Genomic DNA, 23,504 nt, shown 5'->3' on the forward strand with positions numbered 1-23,504 from the left:
CCTGGGTGTCCACTCCAGAGATGGCAAGAGTCCTTCACACCACATGAAGTCACTCAAGTGCAAAGCGGAATTTGAGGCTTTGAGGGAAAAAAGGCCATTCACCCCCACCAGCTGTATTTATTTCTACATTCTAAAAGCTACAGGAAAAATCCTGTCTTCTCTAACATTTTCTCACACTCGACTAAGTTTTCATATTTCAAATGAGGTTTGTTCTTTATAAAGTAAGACATGGACTCCAAAGCCACAGAAAAGCTTCCTCCTCCTTCTGAACTCTCTGAATTGCCCAGTGAAGAGATTTCTGTCTACAGAGAGAAGGCCTTACAACACGGCTCTGTTGAGATTCACAACTCACCTTGAAAGATCTGTGGAGATCCTTCTTTATTTTAGAGGAAATAAGAGCATGAGCTGAACAATGCCCGTGATCTCAAACCGATCTTTCACCAGGGCCTGTGAGGTACAGAGAAGGGACCCAAGAGCTGAATGGCTGAGATCCAGCCTCAGCTGAAATCATTCTGGGGGCCCATGGCAGCCTGGAGGGAGCAGGGCGAGCCTCTGATCACGATCCTGGTAAAGCTCCACCAAATCCATACCCCCAGCCCAAGAAACACAAAACATGGTAACTGCAATGACAGAATGCTCATCTTAGCCACTCAGAAATTCATTTCCACCTTTTTTCATTTGGCTTAGTTCTTAAATAAGAGAAAAAGAAAATACAAATAAACAGTAAACCCCAAACAGGAACAAGCTAGACCTCAGGAGAGAAACTGACAGGCCATGGCCCTTACACGCCTCTACCAGGCTGGTTGGGGTCTCCTCCCAGTATCTTCCCAGCGCTGGCCTTGCAAGTCTCTTGCACAGGGGACCAGACACCAGGATCCTGCCTTCCCCAGAGCATAAGGCGACCTCTAAAGTGAAACAAGGAGAGCACTAGGGGCCACAAAAGTGCACACACCTAACCTATAAGGGGATTCAAGCTGTGTAACTTTTAAGGATTTAGAAAGCAGGGGGAAAAGGCAGAATCTCTTTAAGTCCCTCAAAGGCATTGAATTACAGACTCTCACCACAGGCCAGGTATTCTGGGAGAACTTCAGCATGGAAAGAAAGAGGCAGCAACTAATGATGACACACACTATCTGCCTGGGACACCAGGCACCATGCCCTCAATGGCTGTGGTCCCCACACTCCTCCATCAGACAAGGGGCTGATGGCACTGCTGAGATGGCTGCAGTCCTGGTGGCTGCCTTAGATCCAGGTGCAGCCTTCTTGCTCCCACATGATGCTAGACTGTCTTTGTAGGATGTAATCAACTATTTGAAAATAGTTATTTTTGTGTCTTATTTCCTATCCAAAGAGAATGTTTTCCTGTATCTGGTAAACCTGATGACTTGTCAGGTAGGAAGCAGAAGAGAGAAATGGGTTACCAGGTACCTGGATCTGCAAGGGAGCACCTGTCAGAACAGGGTGAGGCAGGAGGGAGTCCCTCCCAGAGCCATCACCTTGACCTGGATGATCTCTCCCCATGGACTGTGCCAGAAGCCCTGAGCTCCCGTGTGATCACAGAACAGGTCATCAGTCCTCTATGCCTGCAGTGATACCAGCAATGCACTGGAATCAAGTCATTTTTGCTGCCCCCCCAACCCCCCGCCAACATCGCTGGGGTCAGCCCACCCTGGATGACCTAGAGGAGGTTGATCAGGCCTCGTTCCATCCTGTGGTGAATTACAGGCCCCCCAGACCCTGGGATCCAGTTCTCCTGGTCCCCTGGCCTGTGCTCTTGCTTCCACAAAGGAGTTCTACTGGGAAACCCTTGCTTGGTCAGCTCAGAGCACATGGGGAGGGCTTTCTGGCCGAGATGTGCATCTCCTTCGGGCACTGGCCACCCTGGCTACTGGTTCCAGGCCAAGTTCTGGCATGAGACAGACATGCTACCTGTCATGCCTGACTGGGTGGCAAAAACCCTTAAAACAACTCATTGTTTTTAAGCCCTCAGTAGTAGTTCCCGGGCCCAGCTCTCCCCTCCCTGCCATGCTCAGTCTGAGCTGACCCCGAGGGGTTGCTGCCCTTGTTCCTGTCTTCAGTCCAATGGAAGCTCAAAGACGCAGACTCCCCACGTTGCAGAATGCTGCCCACTGAGCTTCTGTACCCTCTGCTTCCCCGCTCCATCCACACACCTCCCTTTCCACTGCCTTCTCCTGGAGCAAGCACCATAAGAACATCACATAATGGACAGAAACCAGAACATCTCAACACCCATGAAAGCAAGTGGGTTAGAACCAGACTGATCAAGACCAGACCAAGATGTGACAAAACACTCTGTGACCCACCACCGCAGACATGCCAGCCATCACCAGGAGGCACACATGGCAGTCCAAAACAACTGGGATTCCACCTCTGAGATGAGCACACGTGGCCCTGGGAACAAACAATAATTAAGGCAGGGGGAGAGGCAAGAGGTGATCCCAAAAGCCCCTTGGCACAGATCCTCATCTGGGCAGCCTTGCTGAGGAGATGTGGGCATCAGTGCAGAAGGGGAGCCCGTCTCAGGATGACTGAGGCCACTCTCTCTCACTCCCACCCATGCATACACCAGGCACATGGCAAAGAACAAGTGTAGCACAATGACAGAAAACCCGAATGTGGGTCGGAGCATGACTCCCTGGGAGGACGGCACCCTAGGTATTTCCACCCTATCCCCATTTCTCTGAAACTTTACCCAAGGCAACAGGCATGAACTTCAAAAACGAGCTTATTTCCTGTTTAAAGTTTAGTGCCACAGAAACAACTGGTTTGGGGGACTTAAAAGCCACCAGAACAGGGGTTTTCCCTGTCTAGGCTTCAGAAGGGAGAGAGCCAGAAGACAGTTTGCACTTGGCCCTGATGGGGCCAGCGACTTATCCACCCACCCCGCCCACGTGCCAATGAGCTCCACTGTAGCCGGTCACACTTGGCATGCGGTGCCAATCTTCCCACACTGCCTCCATGGCATTTTGGAAGGTGTTTTCCCTTCATTCTAAGGTGGCACATGCCTAGCTAGTTCCCAGTTCTTTGTGGTGGTGGTGGTGGGGTCATCTGCCACTCTCTCAGATGCCTTCCATGAAACTGGATTTTTTGGTGTTTTCATCAGGGCTCAGGGCAGAGGAAGCTGCCCTGCTGGTGATACTATAATGCTGACACAGGCTATTTCTAGGAAGAAAACCCATTCCTCTGAGATTTCTGGAGCTCAGTGTCAAATTTGTTGCTGCTTCTGGTTCTGGTCCACTACCAGAAGAATCAATACCAGAGTGACTAGCAACATTTTAAGTCAATTTTTACGTAGATGCTTGTAACATTTCATGAAAATGTTCTCCAAGAGATGCTGGAGGACTCCAATCTTATCCTCAAATTGGGCTAAACAGTTGACTGCTCTGGCTCAACTCTGGGTCCTGTGACACAGTTCCAAGTGCTGCCAGTTGTCTGCAAATGCAGGAGGGGCTGCTTAGGGACCCCCAGAGCCACTCGATTGAACAGTTTCTGATCCTTTGGTTCTTACCATGTTGCAAACAAAACCAACCGAGGTGGCAGGAGCTGAGCACCAAGGGGGCACAAGCCTGCCTGCCAGCTGCTGCTGGGAGAGGTAGTTTCCTTCCTCTATCTGACCCAGAGCCCCTGGTGCTTCAGGCAGAAGAAATGGTTCCAATTTACAACAGGAGACAGAGTCTGGGCTGGGAAGGAAACAGCATCTTGGTGAGAAGGTAGCGGGAGCCGACTGTGCCCAGTGCTGCTATGTCCCACGGCATCTGGCAGCACAGAGCTACCACAAGCACAGGGCTTGCCCTTCTGTTTTTGGAGCAAAATACGTGAAACCTACTTCTGCCTTGAGCACTGGCAGCCCGGGCTCAGCCAGTGCTTTGCCCTGCATGCTGCAGCCCACTGACTCTGGACTGATCTTTCTTCCAAAGAACTTTCTACCTTGACGCCTACAGAGGAAGCCATTGATCTTCCTTGAAGTTACCAGATGGCGCGGCAGGTTTACTCTTTGAGGGGATAGATCCCAGACCTACAGTTGTTAAACTGTCTACAGATGAAAACCTCGAAAATGTGCTACTCCTTTTGTGTTTGCTGCAGACTTATGATTAAGCCTGAACTCCACATTTGAACAAAACATGAAGTACTTGGAGTCCAAAGTCAAACCTGATCCCCTCCAAACTCCCAATTAATGCCAATACTTTCTATGTCATTTTTAGGAAAAGGACAGCCTAAAACAGTTTGCAATTTGGCAGTTCCTCTTTCTCTTGTGTAGTCCCAATCTATCACAAATAGGAATGCATCCCCATCCCCGTTCTTCCTTAGAAGGCCTTGGTTGGTACCATGCTGCGTTTCTGTCCAGTCCTCCCAGGGGATGAAGGCTGCCCCCTCAACAAGGACACTGAGCCGTGGATCTTCCTCCTTCGTGTGGGTGGTCTGTCCTGATACATTCCTTGAAGCGCTGAGCTACGATCTTCTCCCCCTTGCCCCTGACAGAAAGGTCTGGGGAGAGAGGATGGTGCTCAGGGAGAAGGAAAAAAAACAAAGAATTCCCAGAATCATACAATCAGTTGTCTGAACTTGTTTATGTGTTTGTGTTTTAAGCCATGGGCGGACAGGAGATAAAATGGAAAGGACTAAGCATGTAGCTGCTCCGTGTGGCACATGCTGCAGGCAGCTGCAAAGCCTTCCTCCTTGGCTCCGTGAGTGCAGTCCATCTACACTGTCAGATCCAGCTCCAAGTTCCTGTTGGCGAATCCCACTCCACCCACGTGCAGGTGACGTCACTCCCCGGTGCCTGGCCCCTGGGAGCTGGTGGCTGCAATCACCCCGGCCTGTGTGGTCGCAGTCCCACTGGGCTCCTCCACCCGGGATCTTTTGACCTCAGGTTCCCCAGTGGAAGAAGCTGAGGCTGAGGCAGAGGCAGTGGTGGTGGCTGGGATGGTGGTGACGCTGGTTGCAACCGCTGCTGCTGGCTCCTCAGGCCCCATATCGCATACCCTGGTGACCACCACTGGCGTGGACGAACTCGCCTGGGCTGCAAGGAGCTGCAGGGGGCTGGTAAGGGCTGTGGGTGGATGAAGAAGAGGTTTGGTTTTTACTCTGGGGATCTGGTTAGGACCAACACTGATTTTTCTGAATATGGTCCCAAATCACCTGGATAATGGCCAAGTAAACTAAACAGGATCTTGAGCTCACCCACACATCTACTACCATGAGGCAAGTCCTGGCCAGCTCCCACCTTGCTCTGGTCTTCGTGGGGCCATGCACCATTGCCTCCCTGAGCCTGCCTGTCCCAACCACCCTGAGAGCCTCCCACCTGCCAGGTGGCTGCCGCCTCAGGGCTCCTCTAGCTGCTGCTTCTTTCTGGATTCCCTCAGACATCCTGACGGCTCCTGCTCCACCTGTTTTACATGGTTGCCACCTCCTGACCATCCCACCTGGCACTTCCTGCTCTCTAGATTACTGACTGTCTTCCTTCCTCCCATGACCTCCGGTCTCACCCCATGGTAGAGTGTGAGCTCGAGCACAATGGGGATAATCTGTTTTTTTCCTTTGTGCTCTTTCCTTAGTATCATCACAGTGCCTGGCTCATAGCAGGTGGTCAATAAATCGATTGAACGGATTGGATGATATTGGAAGAACATTCCTGTGCTGCACTGACTGCGGGCGGAACCACCGTGCTCAGGAGGCGGGCTTGGAGAACAGGGAGGACAGGCGGGCCTCACCGTAAGCGTTGCCGGCTAAACTATTCGTGGGAACAGCATGCTTTCCATTCTGAGTGACGGCCCGGACTGGAAGATGGTGCTGCCCAATGGTCACTGGTGTGGCTGGCTGCAGGATGGTGACTGTGTGTCCCGGGACCCCTGGGGCCATCTGGCTGGCTACTGTCTGGATGACTCGGCTGGCAGCGGGGATGGTGGCAAACGCAATGGTGGGTTTCTCTTCCAAGCCTATGGGATGTAAAGTGTCTCAGAACCACACTTGGCCAAGGTGGTAATAAGCCTGCCAACGAGGGGATGTGAAGTTGGCACTGGAAAAACTTTGATTCTCAAAAGAAAAATCCCACTGCTGTAGCATGTTTTAAAGGAAAAACAGGGGGTGACCAGTTAGCTCAGGTGGGAGAGCACGGTGCTAATAACACCAGGGTCAAGGGTTTGGATCCCCGTACCAGCCAGCCGCCAAAAAAATTAAATAAATAAAAATAAAGGAAATATAGTAAGGCTTTAGAAGAATATTTTAAATAAACGTTTTAAACGTTAACCAACCTAAATTTAATCTGAGAAAGAAATGTATTATTTGGGATGAAACGATTCGCTTTTAGTATCATAACTTAGTCTTCTTTCACCAAAATGCAGTTTTCATTATCACAGTATTAAAAGAAAAAATGACCACTGAGATTAAGTCAATAGTGGTAAATAACCATTATTTACGAGATGCTGCTTAATTTAACAGTATCCTTGAGAGGAGCTTTTACAGTGTTAGTTGCATTTTCAACTCTACCCCATTAATTCCCTGGGATCCACATTTCTTTTAGATATTCCTAATTACTTTGTACTCTAAATGATTTTTTTTTTTTTTGGCAGTTGGCTGGTATGGGGATCCAAACTCTTGACCTTGGTATTATCAGCACCATGCTCTTCCAAGTGAGCTAACAGATCGACCCTCCAAGTGTCTTTTAAAGACTCCTCATGAGGGGCTCTTAAAAAAGTTAAATTCCAATTTTATGCGGGATCCCACAACTTAATTCAATGTTACCTTGAGAGGAAAAAAAATTCAAGGAAACAGCTGAGTGCACCAGAAGGCACTATTCAACAAAGGAAGAACGCATTTGAGGATAATTAGTGCTGATTAAGTTTTAGTTTCTTTTTTTCCCCCCCCCCGCAGCTGGCTGGTACAGGGATCCAAACTCTTGACCTTAGTGTTACAAGGCTATGCTCTAACGAACTGAGCTAGCCAGCCAGTCCTAATTAGTACTGGTTTAAAAGGACATACTCCCAAAAGAACAGGCAGCAAAAGGCCAGATGCACAAGACCCACCCTCCTCCACCTCCTTGAGCCTCTGCCCCTACAGGTGGACTCTAAGCCCGAGGCTCAGGCTGATGGTGCCACCTTGTGGATGGCAGTGGCAAATGCACTGAGCTCCGGCTCTCTTACCTCTTGCTTCACTGCCCAAGTCTAGCACTTCATGGGAGCCCCCTGCAGAGCCCTGGCTGGCCAGGATGTATCCGTTAGCTGAGCTGGCAGAGGTGGTGACCACCCTGACCATGGTGACAGTGGGAGCTTGCTGCACAACGTGGATTGCATGGCCCGAGGGTTGCTGGGAGGCCACGATGGACGCTGGCATGTAGGTGACGGGCTTGGCCACTAGATTGGACGGTCGGGGAGGCACGGCCATGATCACGGGCTGGGCGCTGACAGGGGAGCCTAAACGTGGGACAGAGAGAGAACAGTAACTTCTGACCCTCTCCCAGCCCTTGCCTTCCTAGGCACTATTTTGAATTCTGCCATATCCTGTAAAGGGACAAAACCGTTCTTTACCGGGTGCACTTTGGGAATACCGATACTCCGGAACAGAAGCTAATTTTGACCCAAAGTCAGGGTCGTGTGGAATGGGTGAGCCCTCCCGAGACAGGCACTCTGGAGTCTGCAGGCCACTAGAACGAGGGGACATCAGCCCAGGGTGAGTGGGTGAAGCTGGAGCACTCCTAAAAAAGAAAAAGAGAAAGGACTGTCACAGTAATTACATATGCTAAAGAATGAAGAGGACGCTTAAAGAAACATTCCACATCACAGTGTCATGCTCCACATGTCCTCTCTGTCCCATGTCTCCTGGTGCTTCTCTCTGTCTTCCTGCAGTGTTAACAATGCTAACATCCTGGGCAGTGACAACTGTCAGCTGTTAAAGCTCCATTTGATGGGGGATCAGCTGGGGGGACATAAATGGGAGGAGACTGCATTATCTGTGTCTTCCCAGCAATGCTACAATCTCAGCACTGATGTCTTGAAAGGTACGGGCCAGTCTTCCATGAAAGTGGTTCAGCCTTCTGTGTCAGAAAACATAAGCTTCTTTCTGATGGGAACAACCTTTCCACCAGGAAAACTCTAACTAAGAGAGCCAAACAAGCTTTGGAAGCATAACTGTTTATCCTGCATAAATAATAACCCAGTGAAGCCTGCTTCCTTCGTCACTGTTAACCTGGGTTCTAAAATAAAGCATTCTTGTTAGTCACTGACAGCAAGTGAGTGCGGAGACTCAGTCCTGGGAACTGAGTCTTCTCCAGGGACCATCAAGCACACTCTCAGGATGCAGGACTGGCCAGATGCGGCTAGGGGAGGAAGCGAGTCTTAACGTTACATCTATAATCCGCATTACAAACACCACTGTGAAGGTGGACGCTTGTGGCCACTGCACACGTGCTGTGTCCACTGCATGTGGCGGTGCTGGTGGTACCCTGGGCTCCTCGGGCAGAGACCCTGGCACACTCTCCTTCCTCCATGCTGCCCTAAAGCCTGGTCTGTCATTTCTTCCAGATCTCTCTCAGTGCTTGCTATTCCTCAACCAATGGACTGGAGGCCTTCTTTGCTACTCCAACACTCACGTGACTCATTCCCAAACAAGCACTGACCGGGCTGCTCCCTAGTCATGAGTCGTAAGGGCCCAAGTCCTCACCACAACAGTGCAAACTCCTTTCAAGGACCTCTCTAATCTGGCCTTCCTCTTTCCAAATCACTCCATTTCTGATTGCCTGCCCCCAGCACACACATCTGCCTCCCTCCGAGTCAAGCCAGTCTCCTCCAGCTCACGCCAGGGTCTTGCTACGTTATCCTCCTGGCCAGAGGGGTTTTCCTTCATGATTCTCCCATGCACATTCTACTCAGCACAAAATCTGCTTCTCCAGCTGCAAGCGTGACCTTGGATAGGGACCACCACGTACTCCTTTACAGACACTCTTTATAGTTTCTTGGACAGTGCTGGGCACACAGAGAAGCCCCAGTAACTGTTCCCCTGGCTGGCTGATGGACCAGCCTACAAGTGAAAAATAATGCTGGTTATTGTGATGGGTTGAATTGTGTCCCCCAAAAGATATGTTGGAGTCCTAACCAGTGTCTCAGAATGTGACCTTATTTGGAGACAGTGTCCTTATAGAGGTGATCAAGTTTAAGGTAAGGTCATTAGGGTGGGCCCTAATCCAATATGACTGATGTCCTTATAAAAAAGAGAAATTTGGACACAGACACACACAAGGAAAACACAATGTGAAGATAAAGGTAGAGGCTGGGGTGATACATTTAGAAGCCAAGAAATGCCAAAGGTTGTCAACAACCACCAGAAGCCAAGAGAAAAGCCTGGAACAGCCCAACTCTGCCAGCATCTTGATTTTGGACTTCTAGCCTCCAGTACCATGAGACAATAAGTATCTGTTGTTTCAGCCACCCAGTTTGTGGTACTTGTTACACAGCCCCAGCAAACTAATAGTTACAAATAAAATTTCCACTTTCCTATTCAAGCACTGTGGTGTTTTGGAAAATCTGAGCTCAGTTGAAACATTCCAAATGATTTTGAATTCCTACCTTACCAATATGACCAATTCACCTGAGAATCACAATGACATATCCTATACCAGAAACGAGTTTTCAAACATTTATGCCATCTTTCATAGACTCATGTTTGAAACAGAACTTTGAAATGGAAAGCACGAGATGCAACGTTCCTTCCACGTGGAAGATTTCTTTTCTTTTCTTTTTTTTTTTTTTCCTTTTTGTCTTTTTTCGTGACCGGCAACAGATTGCAACCCTCAGTGTCGCACCCGCCCCTCGCTCAGCCAGTGAGCGGGAACCGGTTTGTATGTGGGATCCGAACCCTCGGCGGGAGCACCACCACGCTCCCGAGCGGCGCACTGTAGCGGTGCGCCACCGGGCCGGCCCCCACGTGGAAGATTTCTGAAGGCAGCATCTCTCCATATCCTCACCCAGGCTTGAGGCCGACATCTGATGGGCAACCTTGGGAAAAATCACCAGGGCCCGTCTATGGGCGGCGCATATTCCTCTGGACTCTGATTGGCCAAAAATGAGCTGGGCAGGAAGGGCCGTGACCCGGGCTGCTGGTGATGGGGGGCGAGTTCTGCCGACTGTGCTGGCTAGCAGACAGAAGCCACCCCCCACACTGGCTTTCTTATGAGCACAGGTGGCTCTGAGCTCTACCAGTCTTCCTCCTCATCTGTCTCCCATCAGGGGAGAAAGGAGGTGACCACTCACTGGGTCCCCTCAAAGCCCCCAGCAGAAAGCCTGGTTCCACAATAAGCGCCACAAGCTGTGACCCACCTACTGCTGGTTTTGAGCACCACTCCCACTGCTGCTCACGTTTCAGCTTCTGAGGACTAACACGTTCGGGAAGAAGTCAGAAGTTTACTTATTAACTTTACTAACTTACATAAGTTCACTGGTACTGAGATCTCTCAAAATAAAAAAGGTGTGGTACCACTTGACTGAGCTTATGGAAAGGAAAAAAATTAAAATTAATTAAAAAGGTGGAGGTTTTTTGGGGTTTTTTTTTTTTTTTGAGGGGTTGGGGGTGGCTAGCCGGTATGGAGATACAAGCCTTTGACCTTGGTGTTATAACACCACGCTCTAGCCAACTGAGCTAACTAGACAACCCAAAAGGTGGAGTTTTTAAGTGCCCAAAATAACACTGGGAATCTGTACATCCAGGGAAGCTGACCTTTCTTAAGAGCTTGAGCGCAGAGAAGTTTACCTTGAGGACAGAGGCCCAAAGGGGGTGCGGAAGCAGGAGACGCCTCTCTGTCTCCGTTTGCGGAATGCCTGTTCCACAAGTTTGGCTTCTGAGGCAGGGTCTATTCGCCAAAAAGACCCCTTTCCAGGCTCCTCCTGGGAACGTGGGACTTTAATGAAGTAACGGTTCAAAGAGAGGTTGTGTCGAATAGAATTCTGCAGGGAAGCAGAGATATTCACCAATTAACAGCACATCAGAAAACAAATCCCACCAGCCCCAAATCTGAATCGGATGCAGGACCAGAGGTGACAGGGAACAGATCCTCTACACTATGGAGAGGACTCTGTGCTGGCATGTTAAATGTGTTTTACTGGGGAAGTACAAAGAAACACTGTAGTTTTTCCTATCAAAATTCAGCACAGTATCATTACTGGTGTTTATGGAAAAAGAAAAGCAGACAAGTCATGGTCTAGGAGTGTCAGGGATAAAGAAGAGACTGGACCTTACCATGTTCAAAACTTGTACTAAATAAACTAGGAAACGGGAAATAGTGACTATGGAGAAAATATAAAAAAGTACAACACAGGTCAGCTATGCCTAATACAGACATAGGTCTTACAGTCTATACAAAGATAAAATACACACAATTTATACATGTGGACTATTGTATTTAAATGATGTGCACAGTATACTTCCAAATGAGCATAAGATTATAATGTACCACAAGCATAAAAATGTAATAAGGTATATACCAGTCTTCACAGTTCTGGGCATCAGAAGGAGGGAACCTAACAAAAAAGACTATTTTAGGGGCTGGCCATTTAGCTCAGTTGGTTAGAGTACGGTGTTATAACACCAAGGTCAAGGGTTCAGATCCCTGTACTGGCCAGCACCACCCCCCCACCCCCAAATGACTCTTTTAGACACAATGGTACTACAGCTCTAACACATTTTAGATGTGCCATACATCATCCATGTAAACATCCCTATATCTCTTTTCCGTTTATTTTAAATGAAGTGACGTGCCTGTTAGTGTTTCTTGTTCTAAGACAGTTAATCACAATCTGTGTCCAGGCCTCAGGCCCTCACCTGCCAGCCCTTGTCAGCTGTCCTGTAATAAGGGTAATGCTTGGTGATGTGGGCATAGATCCCGCTCAGCGTTAACTGCCTGTCCGGGGCTGAGGAGATGGCCTGCACAATCAGCTGTGCATAGGAGTATGGTGGCTTCGACTCATCCTAGGAAGAAACACAGAGCACAGGGTTAACTGGAGAAACCTGTCAGAGCCCAATCCACCCACCTGTCACCTGCTAAAGGAGAAAACCTTTCGATAAGGACACACGTGTCTACATCAAATCCATCCCAACGACCCCCACCTATTTCATCAACATGATTGCATTAAACTACGAAGAGCCGTTTTTGCCTCATGGGAAGGAAAATTAGGTGTTCCCATCATTTAATTCTTAAATTTCTTGCTTCCTCAACAAACTGATTTTAAAACAGTTATCAGATGGAAATGAACACGAAGAAAACAGGTGGGCCATTCTTCTCAAAGATTGTAACTGCAACCGTTTGTCATCAGCAGATGGAACAAGGGGATACTCCTGAGGACGTGCGGATGACACCCACCACGAGCCGTCAGCAGGTGACCAAAGTGCGTCACATGTGAGCGGAAAGGATGAAAGACGATGGCTCTACCCACTACCAGTTGTAACTGCAACCGTTTGTCATCAGCAGATGGAACAAGGGGATACTCCTGAGGACGTGCGGATGACACCCACCACGAGCCGTCAGCAGATGACCAAAGTGCGTCACATGTGAGCGGAAAGGATGAAAGACGATGGCTCTACCCACTACCAGCAGCGAAGCTCCCGGCATGTGCTATGCTCCCTGGAGCATGCTGTCTGCCACCCACACTGGTGCCTATCACCTGATCTTGATCACTACATGCGACTAAGGCTCTGGAGAGAGCTCAGACCTTGGGGCTGTCCCCTCCAGACGTGTCTGCCTGCTGCTCTGAGGCGGCCTTTGCTGCAAATTCTGCTGCCAGTTGTAGGTCTGAGGTCACGTTCTGGACGAAGCGATAGCCAGACGACCCGGCACCACGAGGACTGGCTGGGCAGGAGTTGGGGACACTGAGGAGAGAAAAGGACATATTATAAGTTCACGGTCCTGGAAAAGAGAATGTGTGTAGGACACAGGCTTTCAGGATCTACTTGGAAGATGGGTATTTCCAACCGTGAATATTATCATTACATTGTTCGATCCTCCTATGAAGGAGAGAGAAAATACAACCAAAGAACAAACGTTACATGGTGTCAAGGACCAGACTTTGGAGATGACAAATGTCTTATTCCAGGAGTGACTTCCGCTCCAAGGCTGAGTCTGCCTGGAGCCCCGAGCCTGCAGGCAGGAGCCGAGTGCAGCTGCGGAAAGCACTGTGGGCCCTCACTCTGACACAGCGCAGTGCCCAGGGCAGCACCTGACCAGGCAGCCCCACAGGTTTGCATCTCAGCCACAACCTTCCCCACCAGAGCAGGGCCTGAGGGGTTCCGTCAGCTCCTGAGTCCACGCATACTTTTGCACTCAGGTGGTCCCCACAGGCGGAGGCGGGGATGGAGAAGTGGGAGGTGGGAACACACATCCATGAAGGCTGCTGGTTAGTGGGAAGGTGTCCACAAGATGGCACCACAGGAAAAGGCTCAGGGTCCGGAATTACCGTACAATCATACATGCGAAGACTGGCATGTGGAAAGTGCCACAGACCTGCTGAATGAAGAATCAATGACACATGGAGCAAGGCCAGCACATGGGTCTCTCCTGGGCACAAAGCCCTCAGGGGAGAGGCAGCACCTGTGGTTTCCCCTCGACTCTCATGTTTCACACGCCATTGTACCCTCTTTCTCCTAGGTTAGGGCAACAATGACAACTGCACAGGCGGGCTCAGTCCCTGCCCTTGACACACACCATGAGCACGCTGGCAGGTCCTTGCATCCATCCATCCCGACCATCCACTGTCCTGCTGCCCATTAAGGACAGGGCTCCATGGACGTCACAGCTATATCTGCTCGGCTGATCAGTAAGTTTTGGCCTGTTTCCTCTAGTTAATTAAACCAGGCTTTGGTTATGAAGCCACACTGAAATTTTGATTCTGAAAATGATTTCTATTCAAAATATTTGGAGAAACCAGATTAGAGCACTAAGAGTGGGTACAGGACCCCAGATAAACAGCATTCCTATTGCTGCCCTGCCCCACATGGGCACCCACCCACTTCCCCATCCTGGGAGTGACCTTGCAAGCCTGTGATGTCCCTGCCACTGAAAGTCTGTGGGGGCAGGAGGCTCAGTCTTTGGGATGCTCCTCCACCATCCCCTCCCTCCAGCCAGAGCCATCCAGAAGGCCACAGTTCTCAAATACGCCTCCCAGGCTCCTGCTTCCTCCCTATCTGGGCACTATTTCCTCTGCCTGGAACGTCCTTCCCCCAATTGTGCAAATAACAAGACTCCTCCCGAATCTCCAAAACTCAACTGCAGACGTCACCTCTTCTGTGCCACCCTCCTGAGCAGGCTCATAGGTGCCCCCCTCGAGCCCCGGGATGCAATCACTGGTTCACAGATGTGCCTCTCCCTAGGTAGAGAGCCACCTGCGGCATAGTCAGGGCTCAAGAAACATTAGACGGAGCAAGGGATAAATGAAAAAATAAAACACTGCAACTGAGAAAAATGTGGCAACTGATATTAATAATAGATTCAATTCTGGGTCATTACCCCTTTCCAGTAATGAATTGGTGTAAGCCAAAAAGAATCTTAAGGACTCTAGGGCTGGCCGGTTAGCTCAGTTAGTTAGAGCATGGTGTTGATAACACCAAGGTCCAGGGTGCGATCCCTGTACAGGCCAGCTGACAAAAAAAAACCCAAAAACCAAAAAGAATTTTAAGGACTCTAATTTGAGAATTCTTGTTCTTTTCCACCAGATTTCCTAAGTATGGCAGAGACATACATAAGTGCCTACAGAAACTTTATTTTTTCCATTAGAAGCTTTAATCAACAAACACAAATGAGCTTGTTAGAGGTAGGAAACAATAAGAAAAGAAACTTTTTCTGAATTTAATTCTGAACCAACCAAAAATACAAAATCCAACTTATAAAGATGAGGAAAGAAAGAGAAAGGATTTTACTAGTAACATCCACACACTCAAAAATCAGGTTTTTTTCTTTTCTTTTTTTTTTTTTCCTTTTTTTCTTTTTTTACTGAATGGTAACGGGATTGCAACCCTCGGTGTCGCGCCCGTACCGGGGACCGGCAACGGGATCGCAACCCTTGGTGTGGTGCCCACACCGCGCTCAGCCAGTGAGCGGGAACCGGTCTCCACATGGGATCTGAACCCTCGGCGGGAGCACCGCCACACTCCCAAGCGGCGCACTCTCCAGTGCACCACCGGGCCGGCCCAAAAATCAGGTTTTTCAAAGGCATCCATTTGGGAACCACATGCCACCATGGATGACCCAAAGCTGTGTTTGCTGGAACTGCACCTGCGGTGTCATGGCGCAGCCCTGCACAAGGCACCTGTTCACCCACCCCCAACAGGAACAGTCAGCACCCCTCGGACTTGGCAGGAACAACTTGAGATATCCCTGCCTTGCTGTGGACCATGCTGAGGTGTCACTCTCAGAAACACACTAAACTCTTCCTGACAGATCAGGGAATACCAGCTCGAGTGAAACCAGGGTGCGACAGAGCTCATCCCAGGAAACCCTGTTCACGACCAACCAGGTGTCAGGAGGGCTCTTTAATCCTGTGTGAAGACTAATGAGGAAGAGCCTTAGCAGTTCTGATGACACACTCTGATTTTTGAGCATCTTCAGGAATTTTTGACCATGCTGCCTGTTCTGAGTAGTCACTTTGTACAAGACGGTAGAAAATTTACACCTAAACCTCAGAAGGCAAAAACCAAAGAACAGGGTGTCATTCCCAGCAGAATGAGTTCAAATGGAAATATGTAATAAACAAGGCTCAGCATAACCTGACTCAGAAAGACAAAAAAAGGCAAGAGTAGCCTCTTTCCCACTTTTTATAGAACCGGACCTGGTTTGTGCTGACACATTCTCTCTGGTGTTGCTTCCTCTGGGACAGCCTATAATGTGGCAGTCACTGGCCCGCCGGGATTCCGAGAGGCCTTCCAGCAGCGCTGGCCGTGGGACAAGATGTATTTGCTCACACAGCTTTTCTGGCCTCAAAGCAGCTCGTTTCTCAATAAACCCCATTCAGCTGTCCTCTCGCAGGCTGGCTTCAGCCATGAAGGCTGTGCCTGGGACCAGGCTACCCTGGCATTAAATCTCCATCTGAGCGGGAGGCAGGAAGCAAGATGCCACGTAAGCTCAGAATAGTCAGGGCCATAACACGCACGACTGAAAGATGGGCTCCGAATGTCCCAGGCCTCGGTTGGATGGGGGCATCCAAGCTCCAGAGCAAGGCTCCTGGCCTCGGGGACTGTGCAGAGCAGCCTGAAGTCCTCCTGGGAAAACTAATCAAGAAACTCAGTGTCTAACATCGAGAGTTTTGTCCTACTCCACTGAAAAACTCCCTTGACAATTAGCGATTGGAAAAAAATCCAAAAAAAGTATAAACATGCACTTGTTACCTTGAGGAGATCTTGTTATTCCCCAACAAGGACGACCCCTGGCACTCCTGGGACCCTAGGCTTAATTTGAGGAAAGAAAGAATTGCTAGACCTCAAGGGAAGAGTACAAGTGACTTGGCCAAGAACCAAGCTCCCCAGGCTGCTGGGGGTGTGGGAAGTCTGAATTCAGAGATGGGGTAAAGGAGCAGAGGCCGAATGGCAATGACCTATAAATGTCACGTGAGACAAATGCCTGTTCTTCCCCAACGTAACACTAAAAGTGGGATTAAGTGGAGCATGTAATTCAGACCATTAGTCATTGATTTCTCTTCCCTTTTATGGAAAAACAATTCCCAAGTCTCATTTGTTTCAAGTGAGAAAGCTGGAAGGTCCTAAGTGGGGAGATCCCTGGGGCTGTCTGTCCTGCTGCAGCCTGCCTGGATTTGTGCCCTGCTCTCACCAGGACAGTCCTGCCACTCCTGGAGCTGCGCCTAGAAGGCGCCTTCTGGGAGGCTCCAAGACCTACCTGGCAATGCTACTGTGTTGTATGTCTTGGGTGTCTGAGAAGAATGGACAGCTGCCGGGACAGCAGAACTTCTCTCTTACTGGTAAGAATTCAAGCTGAAAAAAACAAATCTGACAAGAGACCTAAAGCCACCACTGAAAAGGCCAACTGAAGTCATCCCTGGGGCCCAAGATAAGCCTTCTCCATGGCACATGACTGCCTTCCTTCTAGGAACCCCCAACACCCCACAGCTCTGTGTTGAGACCGTGAACAGGACAGACGCCTAGAGGGCCCAGTGCCTGAGGAAAACCCGCAAGGTGGGAGGCCCCCTGAGCTGGGAAGCCCCTGAGGACTTTCCTCCACTGCCAGCCTCTGAAATCCCAATGAGACTGCAGCACCGCCCAGGTATGGGGAGGGCAGTGTAGCTGAAGTAAAAGGGGGCTGCAGTCTGCAAGAGGGAGCCAGATCTCCTCCCTGACCCCTGGACAACCAGATGAGACCTGGCCCTGGAAAGGGTGCATGAAGGGCCTATGGGCTGAGCTACGCAGGCAGGGGGAGGCGCCAGGCCAAGTGCAAGTGGACGCCCTGCTGCGGGAGGTTTCTATATCCTTGTCCCCCTGGAGCATCCTCAGGGGGTCATCTCCCTGGTGAGGAGGACAGACTTGCTGACCAGAGACGCACACAGTCCCTACCCGGGCCCAGGCTGAGGAGTCCAACCCAACATCACGCCTCATAGCCCATCCCAGCAGCTTCTCAGTACCTCATTCTTAAATGTAACAGCCAGGCAAGGCACACCTGCTGCTCGAGGAAAGCGTCTACCAGGCAGGACACCGTGCAATATAAACCAAAGAGAAGAGGGACTCAGACGAAGCTGACACAAGCTGGGGGAGATGACAACGTCAAAACAAGGCATAGTTCACATCCCCCCAAAGAGTTTGTAAAGAGATTGTGTTTATGAGGTAGTGAGAAGCACATCTGGAGAACAAGAAAATGCTCTTAAAAATTTAAAAGAGAGAGAGAGATAAAAATCCAATAAAGGGTAGGAGAGACTTGAGAAAATCTCCCAGAAAGTAAAGAAAGAAATAAAGGAGAGAAAAGTAAGAAAATGAGAGAGTACAAGTCCTGGAAAAAGAGAATGAGAACGTGGAGGGGAAAATTCTCATGGAATTAAGTAGATAATTTCCTAGAATTGTAGGAAATGCATCTTCAGATTGAAAGGGCCCTGACACATGTCAGGCTCTGAGAGTCTCGAGGGGGAATGGTTAGGAATCAGAACAACATCAACCTTCTTACCGGCCACACTTATAGCCACAGAATGATTTTAAATTCTGAGGGAAAAACGTTTCCAACCTAGAATTCTCTTTCCAGTAAAACCATCCATCTAGTGAGAACGAAAAATAACAATTTTCAGGCATGGAAGATTTTTTAAAAAGCCGTATCTCTCCTGTACCCTTTCCCAGGAAGTGGCTGGAGGATGTTTTCCAATAAAACAAAGGAGCAAATCAGGAAAAGGGAAGACAGGAAAGAGGAGTCAGGAAAGAACCCCACAAGGGAATTCCCAGGATGCTGGAGAAGATGATCCCAGGATCAGATCAGCCACAGACCAAGGCTAGAGACGGTGGGCTCTAGTGGAAGACCTTCACAGTAAAGATGAAACCGGTGGTCATAAACAGGAGGAAGGGACATTCACACACACCTGGCAGAGAGTGCGGGGTGTGCCGGTGATAGCTACATAGATGTCTAACCAAACACAGAAAAGAGGCTGTTATTAACTCTAATGGGGGAAAAAAACAAGCCAACTGTACAAAGAAGGAAATGGCCGAGCATTATAATTACTACACCTTATAATAAATAAAATGCTAATAGTAATTAACCCAGAAATGATAACGTAATTTTATTGGGAAGATGGGGTGGGGAAGGAAAAGCTAAATCCTTAATTTCCATATAAGAAGTCCATATATAATACCTAAAACTAAAAATCCAAGAGACAGTCACTCAGAAGCACGCAAACACCAGAAGTGAGAAGAGATAACTTCTGGGGAGTGTCACAGCAGGGGATTTTCATTTCCTAAAATGTTTGAACTTCCTATAATGCATATAATACAGTATTTCTGTAATCTGAAAATAAAAGAATACAGAAGAAAAAAATTCAGAGGCAAAATTCTTAGCCCTATTTCAAAGAAAGTTTGTACTCCCTTAAGATAACTTCAATGCTGGGCCGGCCCGTGGCTCACTCGGGAGAGTGTGGTGCTGATAACACCAAGGCCCCGGGTTCGGATCCCATATAGGGATGGCCGGTTAGCTCACTGGCTGAGCATGGTGCTGACAACACCGAGTCGAGGGTTAAGATCCCCTTACCAGCCATCTTTTTTTAAAAAAAAAAAAAGATAACTTCAATGCTGTAAAATCCTGGGAAGCTATTTTAAAAGGTTAACTAGTTGCTGAAAACTAGTTAGGACCAGTGAAATATAATCAGCAAGCTGGCCTGAATATTAGCTATTCTCACATGAGACTTAAGACCCAAGCAGATGCTCAGGGCAAGGAACAGCCTCACAATTCTGCAGATGCTGGACAGAAGAGAACCTCCCTGGGCCCGGCCACAGCCCCTTTGGTTCTGTGCCCACAGGTGCTTCCTGTTTCCTACAAGGCCTAAGTGCGAAATCTGGGAAAGGCTGTGGATCGCATGTCGTGTGCCCACACAAAAGCAGGACAACAGGCCTATCACACACACAAGCCAGGCATCAGGACAAAGTGCATCTCAGAAAACACTGTACATGGACCATTAAGGGCTCTCACTGAGATTACTTGTGAAATGGGATGTCTACATCTCAATAGACTCCCACAAAACAAGAACTTCAGTACCAAGCTTCATTCAATTCTTGACATTTTAGAGCCAAAAAATGCCCCTGGAACGGCTTTAGGTAGAAGGGAAAAATAAAAGGAACATGGAGGGTCCCAACCTTTCCAGGTGGAGGGACCAATTTTTATTTCCTCAAAGTTTTCAGATAGGAAAAGGCACGAGGTGGGGCTGGGGGGTGGTAGGGACTATAGCTACAGGTAGAAAATAAGTCCTCAAGTGATCTGTGAATGCTGAGGCTTCCAGATCAGCCAGGCCAGGCCCCCTGCCTGCTGAGGATGATTTAAACATTCCCACCACACTCCTCATGTTGAAAACGCGAGGAGAGGAGACAGGCTAGAAACTTTTAAACAGGATGAATCAACCGAAGGAAGGATCCAAAGTTTGCCAGAAAAAAAAGGGAGGATTTCTAATATAAACCCAATAACCTTCAAACTCAAAAGATCTCAAATATTACAAAACAACATAAACTGAGCTGGGCTGCATTTTATCTAGCAATAACATAAAACAGTGCTTAAAGATCGTGATCAAAAAGGATTTAGGTTTTGAAGTCAGTTGCTTAATTTTTATTTTATGTTATATACTGCTAACCTCTGCCAGATTTCACGAGTTACTTTCATTTTTGATCTCCACATTGGTGAAATCAAGAAAGGCATTCTTAAAGGAACAGCTTCTAAAATCTTGCCCTTATGAGCAAAAATTAGTCTCTCTCTATGCAGTGCCTTTTCTCTTGTGTAAGTTCAGCCGTTTTCTTAAAACTCTAGTTCTAAGGAACGCTTTTTAGACTGGTGTTTTTGTTTTTGTAAAACCTAGAAAATAATTAACCAGTTTATTCTTTCCTAAAAACACTTCTTCCTAAAAAGAGAACAGGTCAAAATGCTGCTAAAGATAGTTGAATTTATTTCAAAGAGAGTTCATTCATTTTCTGGGTGGAGTACTTCAGGGCAGGGAAAAAAAAAAAAACAACCCCACATATACACACACACAAAACCCAACCCCCTTCCCCCACCTTCCCCAGGAAACAGAGCAAGCTCGAAGCACAAACAGGAGAAACAGAAAGGAAGGGCTGGTGCTGGGAAGGCAGGGCAGGGCTGCTTATAAACAGGGAGGAGGTTCCCACAGGTAGCAGCACTCCCAGGTCTGGACGAGAGGGGCTGAGGGGAGGAGCTGCAGGGAGGGGCCCCACCCAGCTGAGGTCTCCAGGCCGCAATTCGCCTGGCCAATGGGGAAAGGCGAGGCGAAGACGCACCAAATTAGGAAAGTAAACACAGGAGGAGGGGGCGGGACCCAGGGAGGCGACAGCCCGGCAGGAGGGCCCATCCCTCAGGAATGGCCCCTCTCCTTCCACCTCCTTCTCTCCTCCCAGGGGAGCCGGCAGAGACAGGGAGGGGGCGGGAAGGGAAGGGCAGGGAGTGTTTGTAAACATGTCAGCTCCACCCCTGCGACAGAAACTCAAACTGAAATGTATCTTGGCAGGCAAAACCTCAAAGGCCTCTGAGGTTTTTAAACATTCAATTGAATTCCACAGAGCTAAGATAAACGGATGTAAACGGAGATCCTTTTATTGTAACACTTAATTAAAAGCCAAAAAGTGAGAGAGCCAGTCCCTAAGTTACTACTTTCTCTGCAAATATTCCACCAAATGAATCCAGGACCGGCTCCCCCCGCAACCTCAAAGGAAAGGACTGGGTGGCAGCCACGGGGCGGGGGGACCTAGGCCACTCCCACCGCTCCCAGCTCCAGCTAGAAGAGCAGGTGAGTTACAGCCCAGGACTCGAGCCACACTCATAGGGCCACCTGGCTTGCCGGCAGAGCTGCAGCAACACAAGCTTCTTTTGATTAGAAAAAAATATTTTTTCTTAACTCCTTCACAAACCACTGCCTGCCTTCTAACTTCCAAAAGCAACTTTAATATGCAAAGCTTTATGTGACTATCTTAACCAGTTGGCTACTAGTTTTATTTAAACTATTACTGGGAAGTATTTTATTAAGCCCTGCATGTACCAAAACATTTTTCTTTGTTACACAGTTTCTATTTATCTGGATTATAAACTGGTTATTAATAACCCATGCCAGGCGAAGGCTGAGATGTTAGCCTATCCCTTACACACAGCCCCTTTGTGACTGCTTGGTTTGGTTTTCGCTGCCCACTGTGAACACAGCAGAGGACAAACCTCTTACCAGTCTGAGTTCTTAACAGTACAGCAAATGGTCGTGGCTGTCATTTCAACAGCTGCTTTAAGGTGGCATTGGATAAATATTTAAGTACATATAAGGTTTTTACAGCTTTATTGAGATACAATTCACACACCACACACCCATTTAGAGTGTACAATTCAGTGGTTTTTGGTGTATTCACAAAGTTATGTAACCATCATCACTATATCATTCCAGAACGTTCTCCCATAAAGCTGTAAGGACTTAATAAAACAATGCGGGTACAGTGCTAAGCACAGGGCCAGGCACATATTAGGTTTTCATAAGTAGTTACTCATCATCACCATCACAGATAATTATGAAACTAGAGTGCTGGCTTTATAGATGGGGAAAACAAGGCCCAGGAGGCTCAAGTGACCTGCCCAAGGCCACACGACTGACCACAGACAGGGCCAGAACCAAATTCAGGTTCTAGACTTGAGCTCCAGGCCTTGCCACTTGCCAGTGCTGTCCCTGAACTTTTCTCCCCATAAGAGAAAGAGTAATTCACTCGCTGGCTTTGGTAAAAAGGAAACTGATTCCAAGCAACTGAAATGCAAACGACTCCCGACTGGTAACTAAAATTCCATGGCAGAAAAATGAAAAGCATAAGTGAAACACTGACTGTGACAAAACTGGGTAGAGAAATTTGACTCTCCTGTGGTTATACACGAACAATACATGAATCTGAACGTGAATCCAACAAGTGGGGACTGCCAGAGTGTGGCTGGTTAGCAAGAGAAGGGACTGTGCTCTAGGCCAGCAGTGGATTTCAGAGTGAGGTTCACTCTGAGACCCTCTCAGCTGGTAGGTGAGGTCAACATAATTTTCACAGCAATACCAAGGCCCAGTTTGCCTTTTCCACTGGGTTGACCTTTGCTGACACCACGAAGAGATGGTGGTAGCCGCTGGTGCCCAGGCAGAAAACATGGCATCTGCACCAAACCACACGTGGCCGCTGTATCTTCAGGGCCACACATGCAGTTGAGAGAGAGAAGCCAGTTCCATTTTTAAATGTCTGTGATGAAGCAGTAACACATTTAAAAATGTACTGAAGCTTGACCCTCAAGTGCCTGTTTCCATTTTTAAATGTCTGTGATGAAGCAGTAACACATTTAAAAATGTACTGAAGCTTGACCTTCAAGTGCCATTTAAAAATGTACTGAAGCTTGACCCTCAAGTGCCTGTCTTTTTAGCATCCTGTAGGACGAGATGGGGAGCATGCATAGCACCTGTGCTGTTCACTGAAGCAAGACTGTCATCACTAGGAGCCCTTGTGCTGTTGAGCTGAGGGCTCAACATGGAGCTCTATTTACACTTTTTACCCTGAAACCTTCCCCTAGGGGATGACCTTTGCATAATACACCAAGGATGAGAAAGTTTGAGGACTTTCCTTTCTTCAAAATCTAAATTAATTTCTAAAACTTCACAGAGAATTTCTACAAATAAATTTCAGAAAAACAAAGTTTACCATGTCCTGGAATACAAATATTACCTTTTAAAAAAAAAAATTACTTTTAAACATTTTTAGAATCTTAAAAGAAAAATCATACCCATGCTTGCTTTAACAGGCAAGCATGGGTATGATTT

At 48.2% G+C, this 23,504-nt stretch overlaps 1 protein-coding gene across 1 annotated transcript in view; it reads right to left on the minus strand.

Moving 5' to 3' along the window:
• Positions 1-4,570: 4,570 nt before the first annotated feature.
• The window catches only part of FOXK1 (forkhead box K1), a 68,326-nt gene continuing 49,392 nt past the window's right edge, over positions 4,571-23,504 (minus strand). Inside the window, exons 3-9 of the mRNA XM_008581361.1 lie at positions 12,714-12,870; positions 11,827-11,973; positions 10,759-10,952; positions 7,545-7,711; positions 7,161-7,430; positions 5,733-5,957; positions 4,571-5,071 (exon numbers count right to left, since the gene is read on the minus strand). Coding sequence (XP_008579583.1) covers positions 4,788-5,071; positions 5,733-5,957; positions 7,161-7,430; positions 7,545-7,711; positions 10,759-10,952; positions 11,827-11,973; positions 12,714-12,870 — 1,444 coding nt within the window. The 3' untranslated portion in view covers positions 4,571-4,787. The remainder of the gene's footprint in view (positions 5,072-5,732; positions 5,958-7,160; positions 7,431-7,544; positions 7,712-10,758; positions 10,953-11,826; positions 11,974-12,713; positions 12,871-23,504) is intronic.

This window comes from Galeopterus variegatus, unplaced genomic scaffold, assembly GCF_000696425.1.
Source record: "Galeopterus variegatus unplaced genomic scaffold, G_variegatus-3.0.2 Scaffold2334, whole genome shotgun sequence".
NCBI classification, from domain to species: domain Eukaryota; kingdom Metazoa; phylum Chordata; class Mammalia; order Dermoptera; family Cynocephalidae; genus Galeopterus; species Galeopterus variegatus.